The sequence below is a fragment of the Colius striatus genome, chromosome Z (genome assembly GCF_028858725.1).
Source record: "Colius striatus isolate bColStr4 chromosome Z, bColStr4.1.hap1, whole genome shotgun sequence".
Lineage (NCBI taxonomy): Eukaryota > Metazoa > Chordata > Aves > Coliiformes > Coliidae > Colius > Colius striatus.
Genome location: NC_084790.1, coordinates 6,446,689 through 6,465,124, shown reverse-complemented (window position 1 = coordinate 6,465,124; position 18,436 = coordinate 6,446,689). Strand labels below are relative to the sequence as shown.

The window sequence follows — 18,436 nt, the reverse complement described above, 5'->3', positions numbered from 1 at the left end:
GCGGAAGTGACGCCATCGCGCAGCGGCCCGCTCGGCGAGCGCGGGCGGGACGGCGGCACGCGCCCGCCCACCAACCAATCAGCGGCTTCATTACTGATAAGAGACAGCACCATCTCTCCCCGGCCACCAGACTTGGGAATAAGCACAGCTACGATTGGTCGGGTCCCTCGCGCTTCCCCGGGGTTGCGGAAGGGCGCCACCGGCCGGCTCGGCCGCGGCACGGCCGCTGGTGGGTTCGGTGCAGTCGGCAGCGGCGGCGAGCCCCGCGGGCCGCAGCGAGCCGCCGGTGCCGCGCCCCGGGCGCTGAGGCCTCACGTAGCGCTACTCGGGCGGGCGGGGCGGAGCGTCCCGCTTGCCCCGTTCCGGGAGGGGCCTTCCCCCGGCCACCGCCTCCTCGCAACCCGGCGCCATGGCAGCCGCCGCCACAGCCACCTGGTGCTACCGCGGGGATCCCCAGGCCGAGCAGCCGGCAGTGCTGGGTGAGACGGGGGCCGGGACGGACGGGGGGCCGGTGAGGGCAGCGGGCGGGAGCCGGGGCGCGGGACTGGGCCGCCGACCACGCTCACGCCTCTCCCTGCCACCTTGCAGTGCAGTTCTCCAACGGCAGGCTGCGGCGGCCCGACTCCATGCGGTTCACCGTCTACCGGAACAAGGACACGGCCCATCCCCGGAAGAAGCGCCGGAGAATCCTGGTAAGGGAGGCCGGTCCTGCAGCGGGTCCTCGTGTTGGTAGCGTCTCTGATGGGGGCCTGAGGCAGCTCCTACCCCGACACGAGATGCAGCTCAGACACCACCTGCCCGCCCGTGTCCGCACCGGGGCTGGCCGTGCACTGAGGGCTGCCGGGCTCGGAGGCTGCTGGGGTCCGGAGAGACCGGGACGAGAGCTGCCCCTGTTGTCAGATTCCTGCCCTTTGTGCAGGAAGCCAGTCTACACACACAGTCGAGATACTGCTTTATTTCATGTCTGCGCAGAGACAGGTGCCTGGGGGGAAGCTCCAGAAAGCAGTACACCCAACAGTACACCGCACGCTGCATTTATACAAGATCTTGTATAAATCTAACACGTTATTCTATTTATTGAGTCCTTCCCCTGGTATGCATAGTGAGTAAAGGATCACCCATCCTCTGGCAGGGCAGGGCAAGAGGTTCTGACTTATCAGTCTGTGAACCTTTTTCAAGAATACAGTCGTTAACAAGTCATGCATATAGAGTGACTGGGCCCAACCCATCTACCTGTGGTGATGGTGTCTCCCCCCTCAGGCAGAGAAACTTATTATCCCAGGACATCCTTTGTGAGGACAGTGGTTCCTCATCTTTTGGCCAAGTGAAAGCTGAGGCAGAATTATGTCAGAGATAGTTTCAGCTTCAAGAAGTGTTATCTGACTTCTAAAGATTTTTGCCAGATGCTAAATATACCCAAAATAGGCAAAGTGGAGTTTGCCTCCACATGACTAATGTCCAGTGCCTGGGAACATAGAGCTTTGTGGCATCAGGGAGGATAAAGTAGATGCAGTGAAGGTTATTCATGGCTTTGTGTTCAAGTAATTTTTCTTTGTTTCTCAGGTCTCAGAAACGGAAAGGCTCTCATATGTGGGGAATAACTTTGGCAACGGGGTTATGAAATGTAACTCCTTGTGCAGGTATGGGTTGCTGGCAAAAAGGGGGCAGCAACGGGGAGGTGGAAGCAGAGAAGTTGCTCAGACACAAAGTTCCTGGTAGCTTTTCTTAAAGTTGGCTCAGAAGTTTCCACAGATTCTTGATCTGAATCAAGAGGATTTTGATGAGAGGCTGCAGCACCTAGCAGCTGCGTTGTTTGTGCGCATTACATCCCTTTGGAGGTGGTAATGTTACATACAAATAGTGTGCTTGAGAAGGTCTTGTGAAGGAAGGGGTGAGGAGTTGATTTGATGTACTTGAAACCTAGGAACAACAACTTTGTTATTAAAAAAACAAGAAATTCAGATCTGTCCATGATCATCTTCAGCTGACCAGGATACTTCTATGTCATTAATCACCATGTAACTTCAAGGCTGCAGGCTGTCTCTGCCATGCAGTGTAAAAGGAAGAGTTGGCGAAATCAACAGCCTTTATACGTCCTGGTTTAGTAATGTGGCTTTGTGGCATTGCTGGCCTCCTAAGAAGTGTTCTGTATATGAGATCCTTATCATTTTCTAATAGAAGAATCACCAAACGTGGAGAGTCAGCGTGGAATAATCTTGTCTTGTTATACCAAAACGTGTTTCTTTTCTCCTGTGATGCTTATTACTGTTCCTACTAGCCTACACAACACTGAAGTGAATGTAATGTGCATGCCAGGCTCTTGGCACCAAATGCTGTGCTCACAGATCACTCCAGTTGCCCCACACCTTGGACTGTACTAACCTGATCATGTCTGAGTAGTTAAAGTTCAGGTGGGGTGAGGGAGTGAAGAGCAGAGTTGTGTAAAACTCGAAAGAGGAGATGCTTTCAGGTGTTAGTTCCCTGAATAGGACTTGAAATGAGGAAGCATTTTTTTACCAAGAGGGTGGTGGAACAGGCTTCCTAGAGAAGTGATCAATGCCCCACTCCTCTCAGTGTTGAGGAGGTGTTTAGACAGTGCTCTTAACAACACACTTTTGGTCAGGGAGGTGGACTAGGTGATCATTATTGGTCCTTTTCAACTGAGATAGTCTGTTCCATAATTCTGTAGAAGGAAGTGGTTTCATCTCTGCAAATTGGCTGTTGAAACACGTTAATACTACTCTTGGTTCTCTCTGAGAAGTGACAGCAGGAGAGCTGGACCTTCAGATACAATAGTTTTCCATATAAGATGGTGTAGCTGAAAAAAGACACCGAGAGGCTTTTTCTTCTTGAGTATGCAGAGATACATTTAGTTTAATGAGTAAACATGATACAGGTATCAATGCAGTATTATTTCTGGGCAGATTTAGCACTCTTATCTCTGAACACTGATTAAGAGATGGTTTTAGTGGCTTAAGTGGTTCTCGCCAGCACCTCTGGAGATCCTAAGCTACGGAAACTAACAAGGCAAGGTAACTGCTGGTTGATGTTCAGCTTCAAGTACTAGTTTTTTATTAAGTGTGCACGTGCCTCAGGTTCTCCAGAGATGCAAGAAATAATCAATTAAATAATTTCTTGCTTGTCTTTGAAGTTTTACCATGCCATCCTTTTGTCCCTTTCCTCCCACATCTGCTTCAGCCGCATGCATGAGGATTTACTTTAGTGGATCCGTTCCTGTAGCTCTTGGCAGCTGTCAGCCTAAAACTGTGCACTCAAAACTGCTAACGTGGATACAAGAGTGAGCAGAAACTACCTCTGAGCAGGCAGACCAGTTTATTCTGAGTGGAAAGTCAATAAGTCTGCCAAACCTCAGGGCTTCCTGGCACAGCAGAAACTGCCCAGAGATCCTTCCAGTGCAGTATGGTGCTGTGACTCCTGCTGTACTCAGCTCCTCTGAGGGAAGCTGCATGAAAGTATTGCTCTCACTGTGACAGCCAGCCTCTTGTTCAAGTGGGTTTTGTCTCCAGAAAACGTGTCCTGAGTTTTACAAAGATGTTTTATAGGGCAGAACAAGTTTGGGCAACAGTCAGGAGGGATCACATGCGTCATGCGTTTGCCCAGCCAGCAGTGAAGCACTACAACAGTCTTTTGCTCACTGCCCCCCATCCACCCCACCCTCCTTAGGACAGTGGAGGCCCCAGTGAGATGGGAGGAAAAAAGATAACCAAGGATGTTGTGCATTGAGACAAGGGCAGGAAGGGCTCACAGCCAGTTATGATTCCAGGCAAAACAGACTCCAGTACTCGACTTAGAGAAAGTCTATTCTACTGCCTACAAGAAACAGAACAAAAAGGAAAAAGGGAGTAGGGTGATGAGAAAATTACACCCAGCACTTAAGATCTCCCTCCCTCATCCTTCCTTTCTTCCCAGGACCAGCTCACAGCTCCCCATATCTCTACCTCCTCCGCCCTCAACGGCTCAGGGGGGGCAGGGAATGGGGGATGTGGTCAGTCTCTCATAGGTGGGCTCTGCCGCTTCTCTCTGCTCAGATGAGAACTCCTGGCATTCTTCCCCTGCTCCAACATGGGGTCTCTCCCACAGGACACAGTCCTTAACGAACTTCTCTGGTGTGGGTTATTCCCAATAGTTACAGCTTCTGCTCACAAACTCCTCCAGCGAGGGACTCCTCTGCAGCAGCAGCATTCCGGGCATTCCGGCATTGCTGCCCTCCCACAAATTCACGGCCTGCTCTGGGCACAATCACTGTCCCTGTGAACTGCCAACAAATCTCAGCTTCACCACTCCTCTCCACAGGATGCAGGGGAGTCTCTGTTCCAACACACCACCTCCTCTCTTCCCTCACTGACCTTGGGGTCCACATGGTTGCTTCTCTCTCTCTTCCAACTCCTTGTACCACCAGCAGCAGGAAAAAGGAAGAACAGCACAAGAAGAAACAGGAAGAAGCCTCCTCTTCCAGCTTCTTCTTAAAAAGTGACCATGGAGGTGCCTAATTGGCTCAGCCCCAGCAGTGGGTCTGTCTCAGAGCTGGGGAGAGTTTTGAGCAACTTCTTACAGGAGCCATCTTTACAGCCCATTCACCCTTACCAGAAACCACACAAAACCACAACTACATGGAAAAAACTCTTGACTGGATAAAAAAACTGGTGCAGTTCATGCCCTGATCAGCTTCAGCCAAGGGTGACCTAGAGCCTGTTCCTGGTGGGTCACACATAGTGAGGAGCAGCACAAACAAGTTTGGACTCGCTTTTCTGAAACATGAGATGAAAAGGAATTTACCTGAGACAAATTATTTTGTTTTAGAGATGGCAAAGTCTGAGAAGCTCACAGCTGTACTAAGCAGAGAAGCAGCCATAGGGAACCCAACTTTTAAAAACACAAGAAACTGCATAGAAGCACAAGCCAAAGGTCCTGGCACATCAAAGGAGAACTGCAGCTCTTCAGCACCTAGTCTTCATCTGTGCATTGTGGAGCTAATTTGGAGTGTCCTAAGACTTCTGCATTTACTTGGAGCCACAAGGCTTTAAGGTTTTTCATATGTATGAACACACACTTGTGTGTATACATGCATAGATATGTGCATGCCTTGGAGGTAGCTTGTTCTGTTGCGACATTCTGAATGTGGCTAAAAAATACAAGGGAAAAGAATTGGCAGGGGATAGGGAATACAAATGGCTCTGCACTATATAGCTTAAAACATCACTTCCTCTGGATCATCTCTTGCTAATCACTTGCCCCTGTTCTTCCCAGGTATTTCGTTGGTGTGTTAAACAAGGACTCTGGGCAAATGGAAGTCTATAATGCTGAAATTTTCAACATGCAGCCCTTGCTGTCAGGTAAGGAGATACTGTGTTTAACCCTAGCATTGGAGTCACAACGTGCTGGACCTGCATATGCCTTCAGCTATTGACTGCCTGGTTCCTGACATCAGTGCCTTCTGTTGTCTCCCTGGCTGCTCTTTCTTCCTTATTTCTGTCTTATTCCCTCAGCATGGAGGAAGTAGGATACGTTACACTCCTTGTAAGGCACTGCATGATTTGAAACACAGAGGGAGAAGGAAGCAAGTTGAAATTTAGGATGAAGGTTAAGTAAAGAGTGTTGTGGGTGGGAGGGTGTAAGTGCTGGTGTCAGTAGCAAAGTTGTCACTGTTAAGAGTAAGTACAGCCTTGCCTAGGTTTGCTCTGCTGAGGGAAGCCTAGAAACTGCCAAGTCAAAGAGCTGGATCGCTGAAAAGCAAAACAGCTTTTCTGCAGCAGAACTGCTGCTTCATGCTGAACCCATGAGGATAACCCAAAGAGTTTGGTCTTTCGGGAGCTTATTTTTCCTATGTGCAGCAGGACCTGGGTATTGCTGCAGTCCACGTTACACTCACAGCCCTTCTAGCAAAAACTAACTTACCTTTCCTTTTTTGTTCAAGGTGCATACATTCAGTGTGTTCTTTAGTTGGCAAGCTCCTGTGGAGAAGATCTTGGAAGTCATTGAATGCCAAGTCTTTCAGAACACATTAGCGCTGAAATGATGTTGAGTACATGTGCTGTCCTAGCTGTATCAAGCCAAGCATGCTAACTCTTGTTCTTTTTTAGATAACTTAATACCTGATGACACAAAGGATTATCAGAATAAATCCTACAGGGAGAAGGTAAAGTCAAAACCCCATCTCATACTCTGTGATTGCTCTGCTAACAGTGTAAGATGATACTTGGCTGAGACTGTGATGTTTAGTTTACTGCAGGGTAAACCTGTGCAGGTTCAGCACTCTCTCTTCTGCCTTGGCAGCCCACACCACAACACTTTACTAGTGCCCAACTGGGCAGTGTTTTCAGTTATTTTAGGCTTGATTATAGTCCCAGTTACTTCCTGTCCCCTTTGCAGATCACTGCTTGTTGTGTTGTTGGATTCTGCCCAGTTGAGTGTTTGAAGTTTTCCTAAAGAATATAGATGTAGAACAAATAGTTACTTGCTCAGTTTTCCTCTTAGGTGCTAAGTGTTTTAATTTGCATCTCTCTTCCACAGATGGATTTGTGCATTGAGGCCTTTGGTACCAGCAAGCAGAAGCGAGCTCTGAACTCTCGGCGAATGAATGCAGTGGGCAATGATATTCTGAACACAGCTGTGACCAAAGCAGCAGCAAACGTTATCGATGCAAAGGGAGTAACAGGTAAGAGTATTGTCTCAGGGTTTCATCAAGGCAGACAGAGGTACCTTTGTTCCTTGCCAAGAGCGGTAGGAGGAAGAAGGGGTTTTTCTTTGAGTGACCAAGGAAGCATCTGGTATACAGGGCACAGGTGGAGGACCTCACAGATCTTTCTGGTAGAAAATAAACTCTTCCAGCTAGGCTTAGTGTGGGAGCTGGCTGAATGAGAGAAGGTCCCTGTGGCATCAGTGTCTATCGTTGGCCATTGTTTGTAGCCTTCCAGGAGTCCTTTGATAGACTCTGGGAGTACTGGGATAAAGGCAGTAAGTTCACCTGCAGTGATCCCTTGACTTCGAGAGACTCAGGTAGGGGACTGGGGTAACCTACTTGCTCTGGAGAGTGTTGTAGCCTGGGACAGGTCACAGAACAGTATAGGGTCACTATCCTTGGGGTTCTCCAAGGCTTGGCAGGACAAATCCAAGGCTGCCCTCATTTAGTGGTGTTGGCAGTCCTACTCCAAGCAGGAGATTGGCCAGGAGACCTCCAGAGCTTGTTTCTATCAGGACTCCTGTGATTCTGAGTTTCTTTGGCTATGAATGGGAGAGATATCTGTTGACTATACAGCCTGTCAGCTCTCACCAATTCTGTTCCAAACCCAGGGTCCTAAAACAATATTCTGCCTACCCTGCAGGCAAGAGGTGTAACAGCAGCAACCAGTTTGTCTTGGTCCTCTTCTTTACTGGAGTTTTCTCTAGTCTGGAGTGTCTTATCTTAAATTTTGGTGAGCAGAAAGTTCTTGGTCAGGGTGATGACACCAGTGTAGAACACAGCATGCTGAGTACATAGCAGACACATCAGAAGCTCATGTCCTTTGTGTGCCTACTGGAATGCTTTCTGCACAGTCAGCACCTACATGTGGCAGTAAAGAAACAAAACAGGGAGGATCTGTAGCATTTTCCTTACTGCTGTCTCAAGTGAGATAACCTGAACTAGAGTTTTAAACATTTAAAATTCCATCTGTGACTGAAGTGACGTTCACTGAAGAATCACTATTGAGTAGACTTGTGGTTAAAGGAAGGATTTGAGTTATGGTCATGTTCTCTGTGGTTTTGTTTGCATGCTCCAAATACTGTCTTCTTTCCTGCTTCCCTCCAAAGCTTTGATCCAGGATGTAGCCCAAGAGGATGTGCAGAACATCTCCGTCTTCCTCCCACCGTGTAATGAAGAGGCTGACAAGCCAGAACATGTTTACAAGTTTGAGGACAGTATCCTTTTCTGTGGCTATTGTTTCCCACACCCATAAACCTTGATGTCAGTGGTCTGGCTCAAGAGAGTGAATGCTGCCAGGGATGTGAATGAGCCAAGCCTTCTCTCTCAAACCAAAGCTGAGGGCAGGCACATGCTCTGTTGGGATTTTTGGGCCTATAAGCCCCATATCCTGCCTCTTTCCCACAGAGGGCAGGCTGCTGTACGTCCCTATTGGCAGCAGTTTGACTGGGAATAGTGATGAAGTCAGCCATGCAAGAGAAATGCTTTGTGGTTGAGTCATAGTCCTTTAGAGACCTTTGTTATTGGCTAGCTTCCAAGTTTTGTCATTGCACCCTGTCTATTTATGGTTTCCTTCCTTCCCAACCCACACCTCCTAAAGTCAGAGTGGATAGAGGTTATCTCTCTGCAGACCAGAAGAGAGAGCAAAGGCATGTTCTTTTCTTTACAATCCTCCCAGTTCTGTCCCCAGCAGAGTATGAAGCATTACAAGTTCCAGCAGCAGTGTTTGTTAACATCACTCCAGAAGAAGTCACCAAGAAAACAGAAGATAGAAGGTAATGCTGCTGCAAACAGCCTTGTACTAGTTGAGGTGGGCCCTATGAAACTGTAGCTTTTCTGTTGGGCAGGTTGGCTACTGCTGCCAGTTGCACTGTATCCAGGTTGATCTTTTCAATGTGGAGGGGAGACATTTGATCCAAGCATAGCTGTGCAACATATGTGTATAGTTACATGATGTGTATAGTTACATACAGATGAGGAGGTTCTGTGCATGGCAGCATGGCTACACTTTGGGGAACTGATTGCAGAAGAACAGAGTGGAGAAATCCTAAGTGGAGTGTGGAGTGAGGTGCCTAGAAAGTGGATACAGAACTCTACTGAGCATGGTGTACTTGTGACTGGACACTGTCACAGCGAAGTACTGACGTGCTTTGGAGGCTGCTGTCACTTGCAAGTCAACATGGACATAGAGCTGTTAAGCCCTTGTGCTAAGGGGCTGAAGAGGGCAGGAGAAACACAAAACACACCTGACTCTGTTTCCTGTCTGCCTGTGACAAAGTAGAAGTGTATCTGTCTGCCACGTTGAGGTTCTGCTGTGTGGAGACCTTCTTAGCAGCTGCACACAGAAAAGGGCTGGCTGAACGTGGTGGGCATTGACTGGAAAGTGTGCTCACAAAGCAGCCTCCTGTGCTGTCCCTTACAGGTGTCAGGAGAGCTCTCCGAGCAGTAAAGTTACATTTGTGTCCTGATGATGTAAACTGGTTCCTGGATCTTTTGAGCCTCATCCTCTCCCTCTCTATTTTTCAGTCATTGCTCCTTTGTTTTAGAGGAGCTGAAGTTTTTGCCTACTGATGAGAAGAGGAAGGATCACAAAGCCAGATGCCTCTGGTTCCTGGATACCTTGATTAAGTTCAGCTACCTGAAAGTCATCAAGAAGAAGCGTAAGAGAGTTTCCAGCTCCTCCACTTTTAAGCTGCTTACTAAGACCTGGTTTGTAGAACTGCAGTAGAAATCAGTTGCTTTCCATCTGCTTCATGCTGAAGTTGAGGGTTTCCACATTGCTGAGGGTTATTAGATCTGCACTTGCCAGCAGATGTATGTCAAATCCTTTTCAGTCCCTTCATAACTGTCACACATCAGGAGTGCATCTTGAGATCCTTTTGGTAAGAGACAGGGTAGCTTAGGTTGGAAATGCTGATATTCTTTCTAGTTTCTTGATAGTTCTGTACTTATGAATGTAGTTTATATTTTCACACTTAAACCAAGAGGCTGGAAACGATTGTCTCTCTCCCTCATCCAGCCTCTGTATTCCAGATGGCATACAACACACAATACATCCTTTATAACTTTCTGTGTTTTTGAGAACGCCTTCATCATCCTTTGCTTATTAGCTCCATGTGTGGATGACAGTCATCATACCTCTGTTGTAATTAGGGTCTTGTGTTTAGAATGGCAGGGACTGCACTACATTAAAGTATTCTGGTTGAGATTTTTCAAGCTTTCTGTAGAACTCGTGTGTCTGAATCTCCTGTTGGTGCTGAAAATGTCACTTAGCATTTTCAATGGCAGGGATGTGATGGAGGGGGAAGCAGCAATCCTGGCTGTAAATAACCACCTGCATTGCTGGAGGCACAGGAGTCACCCTGTGGGACTCTGTCAAGGAGAATGTTCCAATGGCTACCATTGGTAGCAGTGTGGTTGGTGCGGTTTCAGTTTTAAGAACACTTTGTGACAAAGCCATCTATTAAAAGCCATTGATGTGCAGGTGTATATGCACTCATTATAGATTGTGTAGTATTGAAGTGGGAGATATCATCTGTAAGGCAAAGAAAAGCTGTTAGTCAGGAGGCTCTCTCAGACCTGAAAAAGTATGAGACCTAGAAATCAAGTGCCCAGGTTCCTTTTAAATTCTCTGTGTTCTGGGGAAGAGACAACAAATGTGGTAACAAAAATGCTGTTAGGATGGCTGGAAACAGTATGCATTTCTCATTCCACTGCAAAAACCTCTTTCTGTCCTAGATCCGATGGGTCCTGAATGCCCACACATCATTAGCAGGAAACTCATGAAGAATTTCACTTCGCTGACCTACAACAATGGCAGGTAAGGGCTGTGTTTGCTTTGATGTTCCTGAGGAAAAGATATGGCAGAGTTTGACTTGAAAGGCCACAGACACATTATCAGGAAACCTGCCAAAATGGAAGACAGCAGTAGCTTCTCTTGGTCCACATCCACTGTAGGACATTGGGTTGTGGCTGGTGATAGTCCATTTTAGGTAGTGCAGGTCTAAAACTCACTGAGAGAAACAGGATCATGTGTGCAAGTCTTTGCCTGCAGATTTAGCTAGGTTGAGCAAACAGAGCGCCCAGCCTTCTGCCTGAGCATTTCTGGACACAGGATGGCAGTGGTGTGCCTCTTTGCAGCTGGCTGCTGCAGTGCAGCCCTGCTGGCAGCCATCCACGTTCATTTTTACTGTAATCCAAAGCAGCTGACAGGTGGGTACATCAGCCCTTCCACTGTCCCATGGTGGATCAGGACACAGATGGTGCAGTGGCTAAATAATGGTGCTTTTTTCACACTCACAGAGCTCAGTTAGCCTACTGGGTCTTTTCACATGAACCTAGGCAGGCCTTGACTTGTATCCTCCGTTGGAACCTAAACTGACAAAACTGTGTAAAGATTGGCTTAACTCTCATCAGAGCCACACCACTGCATCCATGTGGGTACAGGCCAAAGAGTTCTGCCTAAGGTTTGCCCAGGCATTGCCCCTCCATCAGTGACAAAGTTTGGTGCAGTAAGGTAGTGTCTGGTCCTGCCATGGAGATCAGCCAGGAGCAGCCACCACCCCATGAGGGGAGCAGAGGCTGGGAAGCTCTCTCAGGGCCCTCCTTTCCAGCAGCATGTTGCTTTGGGCAACTGTTGGAGGCTGCCTTTGACCAGATGGCCCTTCGCTTCAGCCTTCAGATGGATGCCAATTGCAAACAAGCAGTTTTAGGTCTGGATAAACATTTCCAGCAATTCTGTTGAGTGGAAGCATTAAAATACAGGTGAATGAGTAGTATGTTCTTGCCATAGTGCCTTCCCTACACTTGGGAAGCCAACAGCATCTCTGCCTAGGGGTATAATCACAGAATCTTAAGGGCTGAAAGGGATCTCAAAAGATCATGCTCAGGTATTGCACAGATGTGCTCCTGCTGTTAATCTGACAGCAGCAGAGAGTCTGAGTCCAAATGGGCCAGAGTTTGTCTGAAGACTCAAACCAGTGACAAGCAGTCAAATACTCCCAGAGGATTGCCAGCCAGGGGTCTGCTTTGTGGGCATCTCATCTGTATTTGAGATGAGCATTTGAGATGGTGGGCATCTCATCTGTATTTGAGATGCCATTAGTAGTTACACTTAATGCCCTCAGAACAGCTTCCCTTTGCTTTTCTCTCACAAGTGACCTATGTACCAAAAAGACTGCAGTGCCATTAGCTGGTGATTTTGACAAGGCTGGATAGCAATAAATAATCTCAGGGGCCTGCACTTCTGATCAGAAGCAGGGGCATGTGAGGAGGACAAAGAAACCTCTTGGACCCCTATGACCAGAGGTCTGTGTTGCTTTGAGCTCCTCTAAGGTGTCTAAGAATGAAAGTCAGTCACATCTGACTGGGGCTGCCATTCTGTCTGCACCTGTGGGAGTTGTGGTTTGGGTTCACTGACACTCCACATCTCATGTGTTCTCTCTCTCTTGCCATGCAGTCTACAGAATTTAGTCTCTTCATCGATGAAGGCTAAAATCACAGCTTACGTCATTGCATTGGCTCTGCACATCAACAACTTCCAAATAGACCTTACTGTCCTGCAGAATGACCTGAAGCTCCAGGAAAGCAGGTGAGTTGTGTTTGTTGATACCTGCTGAGCTATGCTGTGATCCTGCTGCAGAGACCTCCTGAGGAGAGAGCTCTGTAGCCCCTCTGGCACCTGAGCAGTACAATAATACCACCTATCGAGCCCCTTTTGTTGTAGTTGGACTCTGTCTTTTATGAGTGTGCTGAAGCTTTATTTTGAAGCTGTGGTTTTGGTAAAGGACAGTGGTTATACGTCTCCAACTGTGAAAGGGCACGTGCTGCAAAGAGGTCCTCGAGTGCATCAAGAGGTTCTGCAGCAGAGGCAGGCAGCACTGAAATGGCCAGACAGGGCAGATTCCAGGACAAGACCTATCCTTTGGCAGCCAGCTCTGTTTCCTGCCTGACAAATCGCATCGCTCTTCACCTTGCTGCCCTCTGTGCCTGTGCTTCCTTGCAGAGCTCCAGCCCCTGTCAGGTGCCAGTCTGGGTGTAAGAGTACAGCTGGAAAAGTAGAAACAGGGTTTGGGGTTTTCTCGCATAGTGTCACTGTGAGCATGTAGTTGATGTTTGCACAAAGAAATCCCAGGCTGCTGAAAGTTACCATCTCTGGGCTGGGCACTGAGGAGGTTGGTTTTGTTTCTGAGAGACTGATGAACTTGGGGACTTTTCAGCAAAAAAGGACAGGCATTGGGCAGAACTGCTGGCATTAGTGCTTGGAACGAGGAGTTGCCAAACCAGGATTAGTGAAGGCGAATGGGTAGAGAACAGCTTGCAGAACAGGCTTAAGGGCAAACAACTCTTGTTGTGTTAGCTTTTGGGGACAGCCTCTGCCGCTGGACAGTTGTTTTCTGTGTCAGAACACGTGGGTGTCACACAGCTGCAGCTGTCAGCTGCAGGACCTGTGTTTCCCAGCAGGCTCTTTTTGGAACTAAGCTTTTAAAGGAATCCATGTTGGCTTTGACTGTTGGTGCCCAGGTTTCATTCTTAACTGCTGTACCAGAGCTGGAAAAACAGGGCATAGGAAGCTGTGGAGAAAAGAGGAGAGAAAAACTGAGGAGATACACATAGCCCTGAGCCACCTGATGATGTGATCTTTGCTTGAAGTGGAAGGTTTGACTGTAGAACCCTTTTCACCTGAATCTGTATTTCAAATATCCTCCCAGTGAGCTGGGAGGATTCTGGGATTTGTGTGTTCTCAGGGCCTCAGCTGAGGCCGGGACACCTACTTCCCTGCTAGCTTCCCTCTGGATGCACTTTGTGCTCTCTGTTTGACAAGCCTCTTGTGTTGTGGTTTGTGCCTCCTTGCACAAGCTCTTCACACTAGACACCTCAGACAACCTCTTACATCTCAGGATGCTGAATTTCAGTGGCTAAGAGATGTTCTTGCTGCGCTGGCTTCTATTCATCATACCATACATGAGAGATGAGAGCCCTGGGAAGCAACCATGGGCTGCCAGCAGCATCAGCAGCTGGACAGAAATAATGTCTGTTCTCCCCTTTGTAGGGAAGTGGGGAGCAGCATTATTTTTAATCAAGTCATCTGGCTGTTGAGTAAGGCAACTTGAGCTTATAATGATCTCCAAGGTGGCAGTGCACAGCTCCGTAGCGTTCTGTCCTCCCCAGGAAGGCTGTACCTTGTAGCCTTTGAATACTTCCAGCTTCTGTCTCCGTGGTATCCTTGAGATGCAGAGAATACATCCTGCTCCCTGGTGCCTCTGGCTCCTCCCCTGAGGCAAAAGGCTGTCAGCCTTTTGTGCAGTGTCAGTGCACAGAAGGCGTGTGCCCCCCACTGACAGGGTGTTCCTCTGGTGTTTTCCAGGATGCTGGACATCGCAAGGGCCATGCGGCTGAAGGTCTCCAAGGCCAAGGGGCCTCTGGGACTTGAGAATGAGCAGAACCACAAGCTGGGGACTCTGTCTCTCCCCTTGCCTGTGCAGAAGGCATCAGGGAGCCAACGGAAGCGCAAGAAAATGAACTAAAACAGGGTGGGGAGGTGGATCTGAGCAGGGACAAACCCCTTCCCCTCTCAGCTGCCCACATGGCATCACTGGGATGCTTTGTCTGCTGGATTTGTCTGTCCAGCATCAGCGTATGACCCTGCTGAAACCCTGTCTCAAGGCTGGGTGGGGACAGATGTTCAACACATTAAACTGCTTCATTTTTCTATTTGTGTAGAAAAAGCTATTAAAAAAACCCTGGAGTGGAACTTTTACTTTCTTTCCATCTGTATGAAAGATGTAGGTTGTGCCAGTGCAAGAGAACAGGCTTTGAAACTGCAGGTGCTCTGCTGGCTACTGTCTGGTTCGTTCTGGCAATGACCCGACAGCTCGTGGCCTGTTTTACCTGTTTTTTTCACACATGCAAGGTACAAAGCATAGAAAGAGAGACTAAGCAAAGTGTTACACTTTGCAAACCATTTTCTGGGTAAAGTACAATGAATGCAGTGGTAATTACAGCCTGCAGATAATCAGTAGGAATGATTTTTGTCCCAGGATGGTTGAGGTTGGAAGTGACTTGTGGAGGTCACCTTATCCAGTCCTTCTCAAGCAGAGCTACCCAGAGCCAGATGCCCAGATGACTTGAATATCTTCACTGGTGGAAGCTCCACCACCTCCCTGGGCAGCGTGTGCCAGTGCTTGGTCACCCTCTCAATCCAAAAAACTGTTTCCTGATGTTCAGGAGGAACCTTCTGTGTTTCAGTGTGTGCCCGTTGCCCCTGGGCCTGTCACTGGGCACCTCTGGAAAGACCCTGGCTCATCCGCTTGAAACCTTCCCGTCAGGTATTTGTAGACATGGATGAGATCCCCGTGCACCTTCTCCCAGTCCCATCTCTCTCAGCCTTTCCTCAAAGGAGTGATGCTCCAGTCCCTTCACCATCTTAGTTGCCCTTCGTTGATTCCGGTATATCCATGTCTCTTGTACTGAAGAGCCCAGAACAGGACACAGCACTTCAGGTTTGGCTTCACCAGAGCAGAGGGAAATGATCCCTTCCCTTAACCTGCTGGAAATGATTCTCCCAATGCTACACAACACCCTTAGAGGCTGCTGCAAGGGCTCGTGGCTGGCTCATGTTCAACCTGGTGTCCCCCAGGCCCCTTTCTGGCAAGGTGTGTCCCAACTGGGCAGCCCCCAGCACCTCCTGGTGCATTGGCTGGCTCTGCCCTGAATGCAGGACTCTTGCCCTTCCCTGTGTTAAGGTTTGGAAGCCTCTGACTTAACACAGGCCTTGTTCTCAAGCCTTCTGTGGACTGAGATTGCTCATGGAGCTGATCTGGCTGAAACCAGCTGGCTGGTTTGTGGAGTTATTTTGAATTCTCATTATCATCTGGTCTTGTGCATATCAGAACCAACAGCCCTGACTTCAGACTGGTATCAAGCACTACTCTGAGATACATTAGTTTATCCTTGAGCAAAGAAGTAGAAAGCAGAGGTGGCTGCCTGACCAACAGAGCAAGAAGTGATTCTCTTTTCCGTGATTTGGAGCCACTTGCAGCAGAGGTGAGGGTGTTAATTGCCTCTCTTGACACCACACTGAGTGCAGCTCAGCCTGTTCTGACTGCATCTTAGAGCACCACCCCCACCCACTTCAGGGAAAATGAGTGCTCATTCATTCCAAGTGGGAGAATGACTCATCTAAAACATGTCTCACTATTAGCCAATGCACTTCAGAGAGCAGCTATTCATCTTCCCAGTAACAGAGTTCTTTGGTATATGGAAACAATTGCCAAGGCAGGGAAAGTGGCAGTGGGGAAAGGGGTAGAGATGCTGATAGCCACAGAGATGCCCCCACTGCAGCACTCAGGACAGGGCTGCAGGCAGGTCTCTTGCCAGGTGCAAACCACAGCAAGATGTAGGTAGCCTAGAGAGGCTCAGAGTGAGCCCCAGTCAAGTACTCCATCCCTGTTGGCTTCACAGACAGGGCAGTGTGAGTAGATGGATTAGTCCCTGGTAGACAACAGGAAAGGTTGAAAGGAGAAATCCTGTAGTGTGGGGAAACGTGCTTTGCTAGAAATGAGAAGTTTATTAACACTGCTCATCGTTGTGGGGTCACCTTACTTGAGAGCACATCCTGGACAATAAGAGTGCCAGAGAGAGGCCTCTCCAGAGGCACGTGTGCCAGTTGCCCTATGGGAGATTTGGAGATGGCAGCTGGAACTTGGACAACAGTAACCCCTCACCTGAGCACGGTGCCACTCAGGCTGGCCAGGAGTACAGAGGCCATGGCCACACTTTCCTTGGACTGCCACCGAATGAGCCTGTGCTGTGAAAACACCACAAATGCTCTCGGCTGCTGCCTTAGCAAGCACCAACCACAGCCAGGCAGCGCTGGCATGCCTGAGCCGGCACAGAAGATGAGGCAGGAGCTACAATGGGTTGCTCCCATGTCTAAACACATTCCCATGGGAGCCTGGTGGCTTCCACAGCTGCCTGGCCTGCAGGTGACAAGTTGTTGTCCCTGCTGCTCCTCTGACACCATCCCAAGATCACTCCAGCCCTTTGCCAGCAGACCTCCCTATGAAGTGGGTCAGGTCTGCAAATCAAACCTTCCATTCCCTTTAGAAGAGTCTCAACCTACTTTATTTTCTTCTTTGTGAAAGATGTTTTGATGAATATGGAGCAGATCATCCTGAGTGCTATCATGAGACATACACAACCAAGGGCTCAGCAGGGCTTTATGAAGGGCAGGTCCTGCTTGACTGACCTAATCTCCTTCTATGACAAGGTGTCCCACTCATTGGACAAGGGAAAGGCTGTGGATGTGGTCTATCTGGACTTCAGTGAAGCCTTGGACACTGGTTCCCACAGCATCCTCCTGGAGAAACTGTCTGCCCATGGCTTGGACGGATGTACCCTTTGTTGGGTGGAAAACTGTCAGAATGTCCAGGCCCAGAGAGTGGTGGGGAGTGGAGTTAACTCCAGCTGTTGGCCAGTCACCAGTGGTGTTCCCCAGGGCTCAGGGCTGGGGCCTGTTCTGTTTAACATCTTTATCGATGATCTGGATGAGGGGATCAAGTGCACTCTCAGTCAGTTTGCTGATGACACCGAGTTGGGTAGGTGCATAGACCTGCTTGAGGGCAGGAAGGCTCTTCAGAGAGACCTGGACAGGCCAGAGCAATGGGCCAAGGCCAACTGCATGAGGTGCAACAAGGCCAAGTGCTGGGTCCTGCAGTTGGCCCACAACAGCCCCAGGCAGAGCCACAGGCCGGGGCAAAGGGGCTGGAAAGATGCCCAGAGGGAAGGGACCTGGGACTGGTAGCAGACAGCAGCTGAACATGAGCCAGAAGACCAGTAGCATCCTGGCTTGTATCAGAAATACTGTGACCAGCAGGAGCAGGACAGTGACTGTCTCCCTGCACTTGGCACTGGTGAGGCCACGCCTCGGGTGCTGTGTTCAGTGTTGGGCCCCTCACTACAAGGATACTGAGGGGTTGGAGCGTGTCCAGAGACAGGCAACAAAGCTGGTGAAGGGAAGCCACTGTGGAAAACTTCACTCAGTTTGGAAAGCAACTCAGTTACTAAAATGCAGACAGCTTTGAAAAGACAGCATTTTATTTTTGCCAGGCTGTTTTCCTGAAATTCCAAAAAATAGCACTTCTCCTTTAAAAACCAAACCAAACCAAACCAAACCAAACCAAACCAGAGGTGGGTTGGATCTTCTCACAGCATCGCTCTGCAGACAAGCAGGAGATTACACCAGACTGACACACAGTTATGTCAGCTTGTACCAAAGGAGAAACCTGTGTGGACAGCATGTTAGGTGAATAAGACAGAGAAAATCCAGCTGGGAACTGACTGCCAGATTCAGGCAGGTGAATGACACGGCAGAAAGCACTAGATGGTCATGAGAGTTATGGCGTGCAAGCCTCTGTCTCCCCACAGCAAGAGCTCTGAGACTCGGGCCAGCAAGGGGTCCCTGGTGCAGAGAGCTGCGAGCCCCTGCCCAGCTCTTTGGAGTCCCAGAGGAGCTCAGCCTCATTGGCCAGAGGACACCCTCCCTCTGCCAAGCACCTCCCAGATGCAGGGGTCACTGCAGGGGTACAGGACACACTGTAGGGTGCAGGGCAAGAGCACTGCAGGACTGCACAAGGCTTGCTACAGGATGGCCAGGGGAGGAAACATAGGCATCAACACAGTTTGGGGAGAACATGTGAAAACAGGGGGATAAGGGGATAAAAAGTGTCCCATTGT

At 49.0% G+C, this 18,436-nt stretch overlaps 1 protein-coding gene across 1 annotated transcript; it reads left to right on the top strand.

Moving 5' to 3' along the window:
* Positions 1–312: 312 nt before the first annotated feature.
* On the top strand, positions 313–14,453 carry POLR1E (RNA polymerase I subunit E). The gene is made up of 12 exons (XM_062019108.1): positions 313–479; positions 589–692; positions 1,564–1,640; positions 5,269–5,354; positions 6,102–6,157; positions 6,532–6,676; positions 7,810–7,917; positions 8,379–8,475; positions 9,227–9,360; positions 10,439–10,520; positions 12,159–12,290; positions 14,067–14,453. The coding sequence occupies exons 1-12, from the start codon at positions 410–412 to the stop codon at positions 14,224–14,226; spliced, it is 1,251 nt and encodes a 416-aa protein (XP_061875092.1). The 5' UTR covers positions 313–409; the 3' UTR covers positions 14,227–14,453.
* Positions 14,454–18,436: the final 3,983 nt, after the last annotated feature.